Consider the following 15,657-nt stretch of genomic DNA (forward strand, 5'->3'; position numbering starts at 1 on the left):
TTTTTTTTTATCATTTTACGAAAAAATGAATTCAGACCATTTTTGTTGATCGTTTTTTAAGGAACAACTTTTATTAGCAACATTTTTTCATTAAGTCAATAGCTAAGGTTTTACAGCGCTCCGAAGTGAGTACTATTTTTCAGTACTCTTAACTATACATATATCCGTTATTTTTTTTTTTTTTTTTAATTTTGTTATTATAATTTTTTTAATTATGAATAATTAATTATTGACTCTTTTCCCCACCACCCACGAGGTAGAGTCTAGAGGCGCGTTTTTTTTTACGTGGTATCCCCAATAGGCATAATCCACGATGATTTTCTAAATTTGAACTACTCCGTCCTCAGTCTTTTCGATGGACCAGGCTGCGGCTCAGCATCTGATCGGCTTCCTGAATTAAATATCAGTGGGGGAACTGGAGAAGGAAGGGGTGTTAATGTCGGCGGTTCATCGTCAAAGTCATTTTCATTTATTAATTCTGAGAGCTCCATTACGTTGCTGCAAGTCTCTCCAGAACAATGGAAGCACACTGCAGAACATTTTAGCCCTGCTTTTCGACATCCACACATCGCTCCGCAGTTTCCTTTGCATTTGCAAAAGATCAATTTTAGAAGCTCAGGGTGTGCTGGAGGTTTAGAACTCTGCACTGGCATCAATAATTTTCCACTTTTTTTCCAGCCCCAGTCTTCAGGATCAATGTAATTACCAAGCCACGACTGGACCTGATGGTAGACTCGTAACGTATGAAAGCGAGCTGTGTCTTGTGTTGGAGGAAGTGAAGATAAGTTAAATGTACTTTTTGTCACTGCCTTGGTGAATTGTTTGTATCTTAGGCTATCAAGAGAATTATCATCTTTATTACCACCGTATAAAGAGATAAAAAAACGTTCACCAATTACAATGAGTAAAGCAGGGTCAACTCTCTTGTTGAGAAACAAAGCCGTTCCACTTGCAAACTCTAAATGTTTTTCCAGGGTTTTCAAAAATTTCATTTTACCGATATTGTAAGGAGCTGAAGTTGTGTCACATCCTGAAAAAGCATGAAGAAACAGCAAGTTGTCCGCAATGACATCTCCGTAAATAAAACCTGACGCACAATATAATTGTTCTGCTGTTCGTCCTTTTGATGGTTTCAAAAAAAATACATTTGCTTGTTCTCTACCAAGTGCTGTGAGCAATATCAGTATGTCAATATCTTCAGCTACAATAGTAACGGTATCGAATAATGGAGATGCAGCAAGAGCAGAGCGAACGATAAGAGTGTCTGCATCTGATTCTGCTTGGTCAGCAGTGAAACCTTTTTCCGAGAATGCAGTTTTAAGAAGTATAATAAAGTTAGATTTGTTCTTCTCATTACCAAGAAATTTCTCTTGTGATAACGTCGGTATAGTGTTCTTGTTAAATATTACTTCTGTCGACTGGTGTTTTTTCGTGCGGCGCAAACGCTCCCAAGACTTTGTTCCTGCAATATCAGGGTCGTCCGAGTAACCGTCAAACACAATGCTTGCAGAGAGCCCAAAGTGTTCTTGTACATATTTGACATATTTAGTAGTTATATCATTGAAGGATGAATTTCGATCCCAAACTACTTTATGTAAAAGAAAACCACCGTCAATGACAAAATGACTCCTGGCGCTGGTGTTAGAGGATCGTTCCACCGGTGTAAAGGCATTAAACAAAGACGACTTAGTACCTTTTCTCATGCCATCCTCCGCAAATAATGACAATGGGAAAGGTGCTAATTCATACCCTAAGTATTCTTTGACATCACCGATTGTTTCTCTTGAAATGCACATTCGTTGAAATAAGAGTAATGGATTTATGACGACACGAGATTTATCAACTTCAATTGTACTTGTCATAGCGCTGAAAGGAAGAACCTTATTTTTACGCTGAAATGATAGCCGTTGAAAATCAGATCCTGTGATATTAGTAATCAAATCTTCTCCTATCTCAAAGGCCCGTTGACAATTAATATTCTCTGAAGCAACTATACCGTCAGCAATGCAAATTAATTCAGAGCGATCTAGGGTAAAGACATGAGTTGCGAACCAATTATCAATTTTTTCAAGATCTTCGTTGTCACGTTGTATGCGTGAATCTCGGTAATCAATATGTTGTTCTGAAGTATCCATTGAAAGGTTGCAGTATTCTGTTATTTGCTCACAAACATCTTGTAGACGTATCATTCCAAGGGTCCACGATGCCAGCGTACTCTCAGTAATACCACGACCGTGTGTTAATCCTCCAGATGATTTAAACATTCTCATAAGAGTCTGTTCAATTGTTTGATCAGACATGATGCCACTCCAAAATTTATCTGTTCGTCTAATAGTAAAATAGCCTAAAGCTGTGAAAGAGTGAAATTCTTCGGGAGTCATTGTTTTCTCAAGATTCAGCATATCTTGCAAGTATAGATGACTCGACTTGGCATACAAGAAATGCCCACTTGAGTGGAAAATCGGGAGCATGTTTCTGATAGTCTTCAGATGCAAAGACCAATTTCCGGAACGTTCTGCCTCTATGAAATGTTCCACAAGAGTGACCAATCTATAATATTGAATCCATAATTTTGCCGTTGGTCCTTTACTTTCCAGCATGCTTAAAGCCTCCTCAAATTTGGTTGTTATTTGTTGGAATAGAGGATTATGTATAGCTTCAAAAATTCTTGTTCTATCAATATCAGTACTATTATCATCCAAAAAATCTCGTTCTTCTTCGGTAAATTCTATCGAATCCATAACTATTTTTGTTACTGATAAATGCACTAGCAAATGAGCACGTACAGCCCTACCATACGCATGTCCAGACATTATGTGCTGAACACAGTTCTCAGCATAAATTAATTTGAAAATATCTTCGAGTCCACTACCAGACATGATATATCCAATCGAACCTATGAACGACATGAGCAAATGGAACCCACCTAATCGAACTACGACCTTCGATAGATCGGTATTAGGATCAGCAGCAGCTGTAATGTCTCGAGCCTTCCAATCAAATGTCACAATGCATGTATTTTGATTGGAAGCTTTACATTTTTCAATAGAAAACAGAAGTGATGTTAAAATTGTATCGTAATCTGATGGCGGAGCGTTTATAAATGGCAAACATATAATTCTACTTCTTTGAAAAGGTTTTTCAGCAGTAGCTTCAATCATAAATCCGTTCCATCCGCTGATATTCACAGTGAATGACCACTTACCATACAGCCACATAAAATCACAAGGTGTAGGAACAATTTGTTTGGTCGATTGTGTGGCCTTTTCAATTACTGAAACATTTATTTTACTCAGACCAACGGTTTTGCCTTTTGAGTAGGATACAAGAGGAATTAACCCAAGCGTAGATTTAATTGAAGCTGGTATTTTTTTGGATACTCGTGGTAAACTAGTATCAGTTTCGATACTGTCGTAAGGTGTAACGCATTGAATACCACCCATCGCATGGAAGGTATTTTTACCATCGATTGTATTGCAATTAAAATCAGCATTGTCAAAAACAAACTGAAAAAAAGCATGTGGTAAGATATTACGCGCCGGACGAAAAGCACAAGAATCTTCGAATAATGAAATGGCATTATAGGATGCGGAGAATCCTAACGATGAAAGAACATCAATAAGATTACTGGAGCCATATTTTTTATACAGGAAAGATCCTACTCCAAGTAGCAGAGGAGAAATGAAGCAGGTCGAGTTGCTGCAATGATTGAATGAGCAATTGATGCGCACTTTCTTTCCGCTGCATTTAGTGACTTGCGTTTTGATTGACAAATAATTCCTTTTAATAAAACTGATAAAGTTTCGGGAATCAGAGTATTAACATCCTTCAGAAAACTATCAGAAGGTGGATACTCCTTTGTCTCGTAATACTGTGAACGAATATCTTCTAAAATAATAGCAGCTGCATCTCTAACTATTTGCAATCTCTCTTCACGAACATCATTTTTCTTATGAGAAGGCGGTTTGTTTGATATAATTTTATAAATGAACCTGTTGATGATGATGTTGAAAATAAAAGGCCAGTCGTGTCGATAAATAAAATGGAGGCTTTAATGCAGATTTGGCTATATAAAGTACAGATAGAAAACTTTAGTTACATACGTGCGCTCAGGAGAGAGGAGGCCGAAGAACTGGACGAGTCACTGCCGCAGCAGTGGCTCGCCGCAGCTTTTACAGATAATGTTAAATTACAAAACAATCGCACAGATTAAAAACAATGATCTAACATAGACAATATTGACTAATGTACATTAAAATAATTATTAAAAATATTAATCGTTTTGAATGGCGCGTCGCCAACACTCCCCACCCCAGTGCTGACTCAGCACTCCAACATAGGAATGGGAGCGACGCGTGACGCACATCTGCGCCACGTCCCTGTGCTCGTTCGCACTTCGACCAGTCTCACTCGCCCATCCTGGCCAGGAAGGATTCGGGTTACGCGGCCTTTCGGCCACGAATTTCTTGAAGAGTTCGGATCAACAACCAAAACCATATCTCCCACCTGCAACGGTTTGTCGCCGTCCTCCCACCACTTGGTTCTGGGGATGAGTGTAGGAAGGATCTCCTTCACCCATCGCCGCCAGAACATGTCTGTGAGCCGTTGTGCTACGCGCCACTGCTTACGCGAGTAACCATCTGAAGCTTGAAACTCACCTATGATTGGTAGATTGGACGACGAACCTAGTAGAAAGTGATTTGGAGTCAGGCTTTCTACATCCTCAGCGTCAGTAGCAACGTACTTCAGCGGTCGACTATTAACTATGTTTTCAACTTCAGCCAGCAGCGTACTTAAAACCTCCTCCCGTGGTGCACGTTCACGCAAGACAACCTTTAAGGCTGTCTTGACACTTCGTATCAGCCTCTCCCATGCCCCACCCCAATGGGGGCTACCGGGAGGTATAAACGACCATTCGAACCCGTTATTGATACCTTCATTTTTCAGAGCTTCCGTATCCATGGACTGTATAGATCGTTGCAGCTCGGCATCAGCACCTCGCAGGTTAGTACCATTATCAGAGTACAGGTAGCGCGGCCAACCGCGTCTAGCAGCCATTCGTCTTAACGCCATGATTAATGAATCTGCAGTGAGAGATGGAACTATCTCTAGATGAACAGCGCGCACCGTCATACAGGTAAATAAAACCCCATACCTTTTCTCCCTTCGACGTCCCACTGTCACCTCCATTGGACCGAACAAGTCCAGTCCGCAATGAGTAAAAGGGCGCTGGTGATGCGCCACGCGCGCCTCTGGTAAATCTCCCATACGTGGTGTAGACGGCTTGCACCTCCTTATCCTACACAGCATACATCTTGACGCTACAAATTTAACTGTTGACCTAAGTTTGAGTAGCCAATACCGTTGCCTTAACTCGTTCACCACGGTCTCTTGATTACCATGAGCTGCCTTAACATGGTAATGACGAACAATTAATTTTGATATGGGATGCCGCCCGTCCAAAATAATAGGTCTTTTAACACTATGACTCACGTCAATCGCAGCGTCGATCCGTCCACCCGCACGTAGTAAATCATGTTCGTCTAAGTACGGTGATAATGTTAAAAGTCGGCTAACGCGGCTGAGTGGCTTACCATTATTTAATGCGGCTATGTCCTCACCGAAGGATTCCAGCTGTGCGTGTCTTAAAAGTAAACGCTCCGCTCGCTCCATAATACTGCAATTCATTTCCCCGGGCAGCCCCTTGCATTTATCAATAAACAATAAAACCATTGCAGTAGCTCGCTTCAACCGCAACCATGAAGAAAATCTTGATGGGTCAGGTACCGGTAAATTAAGTTGATCCCGTTCTAAAACATTTACACAAACGGACATCACATCCGCTGACCTAATAACATCTTTCGGCCAATCACATTTGTTATCATATAAAAATGATGGCCCCGTATACCATTCATATTGTAACGACGCGTCGAATGACTCACGAGTCGCCAAGTCCGCAATGTTCAACTTAGTAGGTATATAATTCCATTCACTGACCTGTGATAACTTGTCGATCTCGCCCAAGCGATTCGCTTCAAACGTTTTATAAGAACGTGTGTTATTGCGAATCCAGTGAAGCACCGTGGTCGAGTCGCACCAAAAATACCTGCGCACAGGTTTCATCCTATGCTCTTTTAAAATAGTATTTGCTAGCCGTGCACCTAGCAATGCCGCTTGCAGTTCGGCCCTGGGTATTGTTAAGGGCTTTACAGGCATAACCTTACACTTACTTGCAATAAATGCTACATGAATTGAATTATTATATTCCCATCGCCAATAACCTACCGTACACATCGCCTTCGAGCTAGCATCACAAAACACATGCAACTGTAGGTTGCTATAGCCCGTAGCGTATGCAGTATGCGCTACATCGTCGTAGCAATCCGTAGTACATTGCGTAGACGCACGCGATACGCTACGTGTTGGAAGTGAAGGGGATTGTGACGTCACCCCGGCCGATGACGAGGTGTCTTGCATCTCGCTTGCACTCGTAGGCGCCCTGTCTTTGTCGCACGTAGCTCGTACGACTCGCTTGTAGCACCTAGGTATACGTATGTCTTTAATTACCTTAAGTAGATGAAGCCATTGTTTCCATCGATGATAAATATCGTCGGGAATATTATCATCCCATCCGATATTTAATCGCCACGTATCTTGCAATATAATTCGCCCTTGTATTGTAAAAGGCATTAAAAAACCTAAGACATCGAAAATAGACATAATTACCTTTAACATTAAACGCTTCGTAGGCCTTTCTACACCTGAGATAATATTCTCAGGAATGCGTTTTAATGATATATCAAACCCTAATACATCCTTTTCGGGATACCAAATTAAACCCAAAGTCCGCTCGGAATCGGCTCCATATGTTTCACCGATTTTGAACCTTACTGCCGAGGGACCCAAGGTTTCTTTTGGTATGCTGTTTAAAACCGCGACGCTGTTGCTTGTGAAGTTTCTTATCTCGAAACCGCCTGACTTATGTATTTGTGTAATATTTCTTACCATTTCGATGGCCGTCGCTTCATCCGATAAACTATCTATGTAGTCGTCCATATAGTGAGAGTTTCGGATGGCGTCTACTGCTGCTGGATACATGGAAGAATACCGCTCAGCATTTTTATTTTTAATAAATTGAGCGATAAACGGCGAGCAGTTAGCTCCAAAAATAAGCGATGTCATTACATACGTTTTAATTTCTTCAGTCGGGTCGTTTCTCCATAAAAACTTCAAAGCCTGCTGATCTTCCTGTTTAATTTTAATTCTTAAAAACATATCTTTAATGTCACCTGTTACTGCAATATTGTTTTCCCTAAAGCGCAGCATAATACCAAATAGTGATGACAATAGATCCGGTCCTGTTAATAAATAATCATTTAAACAATTACCATTTACCTTACTAGCAGCATCGAATACCAAACGAAGCTTCTTCTTGTTGGGGTTATCAACCCCGAAGTGAGACAAATACCATGACCTTGGGGACGGCTGAATGACATCTGTTAATTCTTTTGCATAAGAATTATCTAATAAATGATTAACCCTTTCCCTGTACCTTACCGCGAAACCCAAATCTTTACACATTTTCTTTTCAATACTTTTATATCTCACAAGCGCTCCAGCGTAGGAGTCAGGTAAGTTGGTGATGTCGCTGCGCCATGGAAGACTCACGTGCCACCGGCCGTCCACCAGCTCAGCTGATTCCTCGAGTAGGGCGACCGCGCGAGCCTCGTCCGCGTGCTGACGCGGCTTAGTCATCACACCTAAGGAATCTAAAATAAAAGACCGTCGAACCTCCTCGTGAATCTCCCTTAGCAGGTATGCATCTTCACCAGCGCAGCCAGCATCAGCAGCAACAGAAATATGCAAGCTGGTTTCGGCGCTGGATGGCAAGCAGTTACGGGCCCCATATGGCCCCCTAGGAATAGAAGATTTCCCATGGACGCACCAGCCTAGAGGGGTAAGTGTAGCAGACGGCTCATTCAAATTTCCTATCTTAACCGCTAAAGGTAATAACAAATGATGATTATCTTGACCAATTAAAATTTCGGGTTTCGAATCTACATTATATAAATATTTCTTTATTTCACATAAATGCGAACAACTAAGATCGTTTATAATAGATAATGACTGTAACGGTAAACATAAATTACTAACGCACCTCATCTTTACATTGTGCACCTTATCGTCTAAACCCTTAAGGTCTACATTTACATGTGTGTATTTGCAAACAATTTCATTATTGAACGCGCCTCGCACGCGCATTGTTTCCCGCCGGCCGTGTAGCCCGACGCGGGCCGCTAGATTAGAGTCTATAAGTGTCACCGACGAACCGTCGTCTAATAACGCCGTGGTTTGCACTATGCCGTTGGGACCGTGTACAGTTATGGGGACCACTTTTAGGAACACTTTTGGGGAATCACTTGCTTTTATGTGTGTTATACTTTCGGTAACAGGCCTTATCTCGGGCTCACGCGGCACTTGCCCGAGACTAATCACTTCACTTGCACTCGCGACACTGTTGAGCGGATAATGAAGTAAGCGGTGATGCTCCCGGCCGCACCCGTCCTCGTCGCACACCGGCGCTGGGCATGTGTTCCTCTCGTGCTTGGATATGAGACATTTGTAACAGAGCCCATTGTTCTTTACATGCTGCCATCTAACTTTTTTCAGCGCCTTTTGAAATAATCTGCACTCTGTTAATATATGCGTATTTTTCTTGCAAAAACGACATATTTTATTATGTTTGTCGGACTGTATTAAAACTGTATGCGTTCTACTGTGCGCTTCTTGGCTTTTGTTTCTATTGTAATAATTACTGTCATTACGATAATTCAATAAATTACTTGAGGTGGTTGTTGTCTTTAACGCTTCACAGTGTAAAAATTCTGACAATACAACTAACCTTGCCTCACGCCCTTCCTTGATGCGGTCGTAGCTGTAGTCCGTCCATTTTCCAATGAGAACGGAGGGGAGCTTTGAAAGGATGCTGGAGACGATACTGAAGCCCTGAAGATGCTCCTGTCGCCCCACTGCTCGTACAGCTTCGACATAATTTTGAATTTTGATTGAAAATGCGACGATATAATTATAATAATCGTTTGGCAACGGTTGTAACTTCTGTATATCTCGTTGAATTCTTAAAATAATAACATCTGGGTTACCAAACTGTAACTCTAAGGTGGCCATTATCTTCGACGGTGACGTGGCACTTATGAACAATGATGCCACCGACTCTTTGGCGGCACCACGTAGGCATTTTCGCAGCCTCCATATGTTTTCTTTATCGGTGAATTTACATAAATTTGTTGATTCCTGATAAGCCTGCTTGAACAACAACCATTCCATTGGGTCACCTGAGAATTCTGGAAGATCCCGAGGCGTGCTCATCCGGCTGAGTAGGTTGCTGTTCGCCATGTTGCTGCAGCTTACGGTGGTGAGGTCCCTAATTGCAGAAGCCAACTGGTGAATCGAATCAGGTGCCGCGGCCGGCAATGGCGGCGGCGCGGCTTGTTGCAGTGGGCCCGTAGTTATACCTTGGTTGGGGGCTCCCTGCCCGTCAGGTGCTTCGATGTGCTGGCTTTCCACCCATTCCTCCACGAGGCTGCGAACAGGCTCCCTGTTAAGTGAGCTGCAGTAAACCTTTTGTTCCTCCTCTTCGTCACTAAGTGCGGCCAAATCCGCTTCCAACGTTTTGTTAATTAAATCAATTTCAATTGCCGCTTTCTTTTTTGCGGCATCTAATAATAGTTGTTTGCGCCGAGCTGACTTCGATGTGCTCGAAGCTTGAGAACCCCGGCTACTTTTTGCCGCCATTGCCACGTGCGACTCGACTGGTATTTTCTTATCTAAATTTATTGCTGGTTCAGATTTTATGCTCCCCACATGTAACCGCAGCAGAGAAGATTTTGCGGCAACCACGTGCCCTTCTTGGCTTGCCGCACCACGTGCTCTCGAACTGCGTGTCCTCTTTGGTGTGCGGAACATGATCCTGCTCGAATGGCCACTAATGTTGGTGGTAAAGTAGAAAATAAAAAGGCCAGTCGCGTCGATAAAATAAAAGTGGAGGCTTTAATGCAGATTTGGCGATATAAAGTACAGACAGAAAACTTTAGTTACATACGTGCGCTCAGGAGAGAGGAGGCCGAAGAACTGGACGAGTCACTGCCGCAGCAGTGGCTCGCCGCAGCTTTTACAGATAATGTTAAATTACAAAACAATCGCACAGATTAAAAACAATGATCTAACATAGACAATATTGACTAATGTACATTAAAATAATTATTAAAAATATTAATCTTTTTGAATGGCGCGTCGCCAACAGAACCCTTTAAAACAGACTATACAATCGTGACCGGATTCGTTAAAAAATACAATTTCGTCTTTGTACTTTGCTTTCAATCGTTCAATGATTGTACGCTTCTGGGGAATGTACTCTCCTGTAATCGATTTCATTAAATCCGTCATGAAGCATTGACACTCTTCACTATTTTCATACAAGTAAGAAAAAACATCCGCCATTGCTGCGTCAATATTATTTTTACGTTCATCTTTTTTATTTGTGACCGACCATTTTTTGGAATACAATTGCTTGCTGCAGTTGTTATGATACCTTGCTCCAACTGCCACTAAGCTGGGAATATTAGCTATGCGATTAGTAATGTCCATTGCAACGTCATCGGAACGTTGGTTTATAAGGTCCATAATACTTGTTTTTGTACTCTCATTACGTACAATACAAACTCGCGGTTGTCGGCTTGTACGCGAATTACTTGGATCCTGAACTGCTTTGGCACAGATGAAGCAATTGTTCTTAAAATCAAAGTCTGGCTCTGGAGCTTCTGAAACTGACGATAAACTACTGGAGCTGCTGCTGCGACGACGAACAACATTATCGGTTCGATTGTCCACGTAATAACAATAACACGCAACATGTAAAGTAACTTCCGAAACAGTTCGTAAAAATTGTTCATTAACCTCACCATTTTTTGCTATAGCTCGGTCTAGTAAAGTTTTTACACCTTTTGCCTTCACAGTTCTTATTTTATTTTCATCTAAAGGTTTTTTACAAATAAAACAATCACTCATGATGAAATAATATAAAAAGCACGCTTAAAAAGTCTAAATACTAGTCAAAAAAAAATAGTTTTCACTGAAGTTAAAATTGTATCTAAAATCATTCGAAATCGTCGTCACAATTAAAAACAAAATAAAATACATCCGCACGTACCAAAATATGTAGCACAACTAAAAGGTATAAGTTGAACGACAACTTCAACACAATATTATCAGCTATTCTTATAGTAAGAGAGGTTAGAAATAATAATAATAATAGCAGGCAGATGTTCTTTTGTTCCCTTATGGTCGCTTGGGTATTTTCTACCTGAACAGTATTCTCGGTAACGGCCATCAGATTTAAAATTATTTTAAAAATCAATAATTGTAAAATTCTGTAATAGAGTGGAAAAGAGTCAATAATTAATTATTCATAATTAAAAAAATTATAATAACAAAATTAAAAAAAAAAAAATAACGGATATATGTATAGTTAAGAGTACTGAAAAATAGTACTCACTTCGGAGCGCTGTAAAACCTTAGCTATTGACTTAATGAAAAAATGTTGCTAATAAAAGTTGTTCCTTAAAAAACGATCAACAAAAATGGTCTGATATCATTTTTTCGTAAAATGATTAAAAAAAAAGTTATATCGAAAAATATAAATTTTTTTTTCGAATTTCTGAACATTTTCACCTATAACTTTTTTATTTATAGTTCTACGACAAAAAGTTACTGGACCAAAGTTGTAGAGAATTTAATTTGCAACAAAAAATGTTAATAAATTTTTTTTATCAGAAAAATAGTTTAAGAGATATTCCGTAAAAACCATTTCAACCCCTATTTTCAAGATGGCGGCCGTGGGAAAAGGGTGGCGACCCCACAAACGTGGTTTTAGCTTTACACTGACCCCCCCTACACATCAAAAAAATAAAATTGCGTCCTCTAAAAAACGCAAGGTAAGGCCTAAAAATGTAACATTTCAATGGACTATCCGATGAGTCGGACACTTCGAGTGAAAGTCTTTAATTGACTCCGAGGTAACTTATCACGATATTTAAGGGGATTTCTATGGTCAAAACCGGAAAACACCTTCTACATATTGAATTTTGTTGAGGAAACTGTTGGTACGATTGTCTTAAAAAAAATATATGTGATACTCAAGGATATAATTAACAAAGTGTATTGTTTACTTTTCAGTTTAGAACGGCCTAAACATAAAAAAATACATACAAATCAACCCCTTTTTGAACATAAAACGCATTTTGTTAGGAAAACGGCTACATATTTATACATGAAATTTATACCAAAAAATATGTTATAATATTTGTAACAATTTGTATTGATTGTTTTTTCAATTTTCATTATTATCGTTAAATTATCAAGAAAAAACTCGAATTTATAATAAAACCCACATAAAACCTCACCTCTATTGCATATTTTCGACGAAATTTGACGGTGTCAGTTCGACTCGGACGGGGGACTGTACGTGCGGTTTTTTTTGCAAAATAACGCTAAAATTCACCGAATTGAATGTTTTGTTAAATTAAACCAGATTGTAATAGGTATTTACATGAGCAGTTCATGAAATGAAAGTTAAAAATAGGTATGTAAAGATATAAAAATCTGTTTGTAAATTAGTTTTGTTTTTGAAAGGCGTCATTGAATAATATCCAGTGTTGATAATTTTTGACAGTAAAATATTATCAGAAAACACATACCTACCTACAAAACAGTAACCAGATTTTCCCTGTGCCTTGAATATTTTTTAAAAAAGATTAATTGCTGTTCTATCGTATATTTTAAGGGTCCAAAACAATCCAAAGCCGGGAGATACTGACACAAAATTTTGGGTCATTTGTAACCGGATGGCGGTTCTACAGTGGTCTTACTTAGTACGCAATGACAAAAAGAAAAATCATGGTCAGAACCTTAGTCAGAACAGTGGTACCGGCAGACTAGTCGCGTGGGCTCGTCGAACTCGTCGGATAAATTACGGAAGGCAAACGATTTGTAACACAAAAATTTTAGGATTTACCGATAGCCCATAAAAAAGAAGTAGGCGGTAGTGTCATGCCATACTTTTCCGGTGTAATTTACAGCCCACAATACCGACGTGAATGCGTTGATTTAAAAAAAAAATTCAACCATTTGTGCCAGGCTAATTTTTGCACAGGTAATCATAGTCCAGTTAGACTAGAGTAGATAATTAATGAAACAAAAAAAAATCGCAGTCGGATGAAACCCATTAGAAAAGGAGGTGAATATGATAAAAATGTAAGGAAAAATAAATTACGGTAAATCCGAGTTCGGGAAGTGGGAGGGGGGAGCTTTTAAGAGAAAAAAATGGTCTTTCTCGATTTCCGACAAAACTACAAGTCCTACGGAAAAAAGTTCAATGGCAAAGTTGTAGGTAATAAAAGGATCTACAACTTTTTTATTAACAATTTTTTCACATAACCTCAAAATTTAGGTGAAAAATTCAAAAAACCAAGTTTTTGGTTTTTAATTTTTATCTACTTCAAAATTTATTGTTTTTCTACGAAATTTGGTGAAAACTTACTTTATTATGTCCCAAATACACAGTAATTTATTTGATTGAAAATATTTATTTTTTCGCCTTATTTTGAATTAATACCAAAAAAACAACCTAATTTTCAATCGAAAAGTCACCCGTCAAAATGTCAGCTTTTTTCAAAAACTGGGGGTGCCTTTTATTCATTGAAATCTCTACTTTCATATGGTGTAAAAAAAATAAACACCACTATAGTAAACGTTCTCAGGAAATGCATACAAACAGTGTGAAAATTAGCTTTTACTAAATCAGGCACACTTCTCGAACTACCTGAAATGTTTTTATCGACATCATTTTGCTTTTGAATATGCTGTAAAATATTAAACTTAGAACAGATAATTATTTTTCTTTTGAAATATTACCGAAAAGCCGATACAAGAGAAGATATAGAGTTCGAGAAGTGTGCCTGATTTAGTAAAAGCTCATTATCACACAGTTTGTATGCATTTCCTGAGAACATTTACTATAGTGGTGTTTATTTTTTTTACATCATATGAAAGTAGAGATTTCAATGAATAAAAGGCACCCCCAGTTTTTGAAAAAAGCTGACATTTTGACGGGTGACTTTTCGATTGAAATTTAGGTTGTTTTTTTGGTATAAATTCAAAAAAAAGGCGAAAAAATAAATATTTTCAATCAAATAAATTACAGTGTATTTGGGACATAATAAAGTAAGTTTCCACCAAATTTCTTAGAAAAACAATAAATTTTGAAGTAGATAAAAATAAAAGACCAAAAACTTGGTTTTTTGAATTTTTCACCTAAATTTTGAGGTTATGTGAAAAAATTGTGAATACAAAAGTTGTAGAACTTTTTTACCTACAGCTTTGCCATTGAATTTTTTTCTGTAGGACTTGTAGTTTTGTCGGAAATCGAGAGAAACCATTTTTTTCTCTAAAAAGCTCCCCCCTCCCACTTCCCGAACTCGGATTGACCGTAATTTATTTTTCCTTTTATTTTCATCATGTTCCCCTCCTTTTCTAATGGGTTTCATCCGACTGCGATTTTTTTTATCTTTTCATTATTTTTAAAGGCTTCTACCCCAGTGTAGCCATGTACGAAAATCGCCATGCCATACTTTTCAGACAGTTCCAAATGGTCGCCATACCGCCGAAAATCAGCAATTTTTTTTAATATTGTATAAAATCATTTAATTTTATATTATTGTATAAAATCGTAGGAAAGTCAAAACTGACATAAACGTATAGCAACATTTTTAGCCGACGCCATTATAGGACGAAATTCTCAATTCAACTGAATTTTTTGTTGGTTCCGTTACCTCCGCACTTTTAACTGGGTGAACCGATGATTTCTTCTACACTAATATTATAAAGAGGAAAACTTTGTTTGTTTGTTTGATTGTAATGAATAGGCTCATAAACTACTGGACCGATTTTAAAAATTCCGTTCACCATTCAAAAGCTACATTATCCACGATTAATATAGGATAGGTTTTATCCCGGAAATTCCACGGGAACGGGAACTATGCGAGTTTTTCAAAAATTAACCCCGAACTAACTACAAAATACATAACAAGTCGAAAAAAATGTGATTTCTTGTCCGTTTCCCTATTTTTTTCGGTGTGTGTAGGTTGCATGCATATATTCCTACTAGGTATGAAGAGATATACAGAGAACGCTAAATACATTTGCCTGGTCACCATTACCATTCGATACACCATGACATGGTAGAGGCCGTTCTATAGAATTACGTCAAATAATGTACTCCATCTTTTATATCTCTGTAGGTGAGATGTTCTCCACCCTAGCCATCATCAGGTCTCCAGAATATAGTACTAGAGTCCGTGTTGAATAAAATTAATTTCTAAATCGGTGTTTTCTTAACTGTTCCCCACTTTAGAACTTATAATTACTTGCTTAGTCATCTTAAGGTCTCCAGAATGGGTCATGTAGTAGAGACTTTGCTTATAACGGTTAATGTTGAAAGATGAGTCTTCCTACATTACACAATATTTACTATTCATAAATGTAATATGTTACTGCCTCTCAGAGAAAACATAAATTAGGTAG

The 15,657-nt window shown here is 38.8% G+C and overlaps 3 protein-coding genes across 3 annotated transcripts in view; 1 reads left to right on the forward strand and 2 right to left on the reverse strand.

Annotated features, from left to right (window-relative positions):
- Positions 1-15,657, forward strand: part of LOC149476771 (E3 ubiquitin-protein ligase SH3RF1-like) — a 386,219-nt gene that overhangs the window by 171,496 nt on the left and 199,066 nt on the right. The window lies entirely within an intron of this gene.
- Positions 333-12,107, reverse strand: LOC149476782 (uncharacterized). Its single transcript, XM_089711140.1, has 2 exons — positions 10,325-12,107; positions 333-3,992 (listed from the first exon to the last, which is right to left on the reverse strand). The coding sequence occupies exon 2, from the start codon at positions 3,441-3,443 to the stop codon at positions 333-335; it is 3,111 nt and encodes a 1,036-aa protein (XP_089567266.1). The 5' UTR covers positions 3,444-3,992; positions 10,325-12,107.
- LOC149476783 (uncharacterized) lies at positions 4,324-6,216 on the reverse strand. The gene has a single exon (XM_089711601.1). The coding sequence runs from the start codon at positions 6,214-6,216 to the stop codon at positions 4,324-4,326; it is 1,893 nt and encodes a 630-aa protein (XP_089567727.1).

This window comes from Colias philodice, chromosome 26, assembly GCF_061535455.1.
Source record: "Colias philodice isolate Cphi_HAF_F1 chromosome 26, ilColPhil1 Martin Lab GWU primary, whole genome shotgun sequence".
NCBI lineage: Eukaryota > Metazoa > Arthropoda > Insecta > Lepidoptera > Pieridae > Colias > Colias philodice.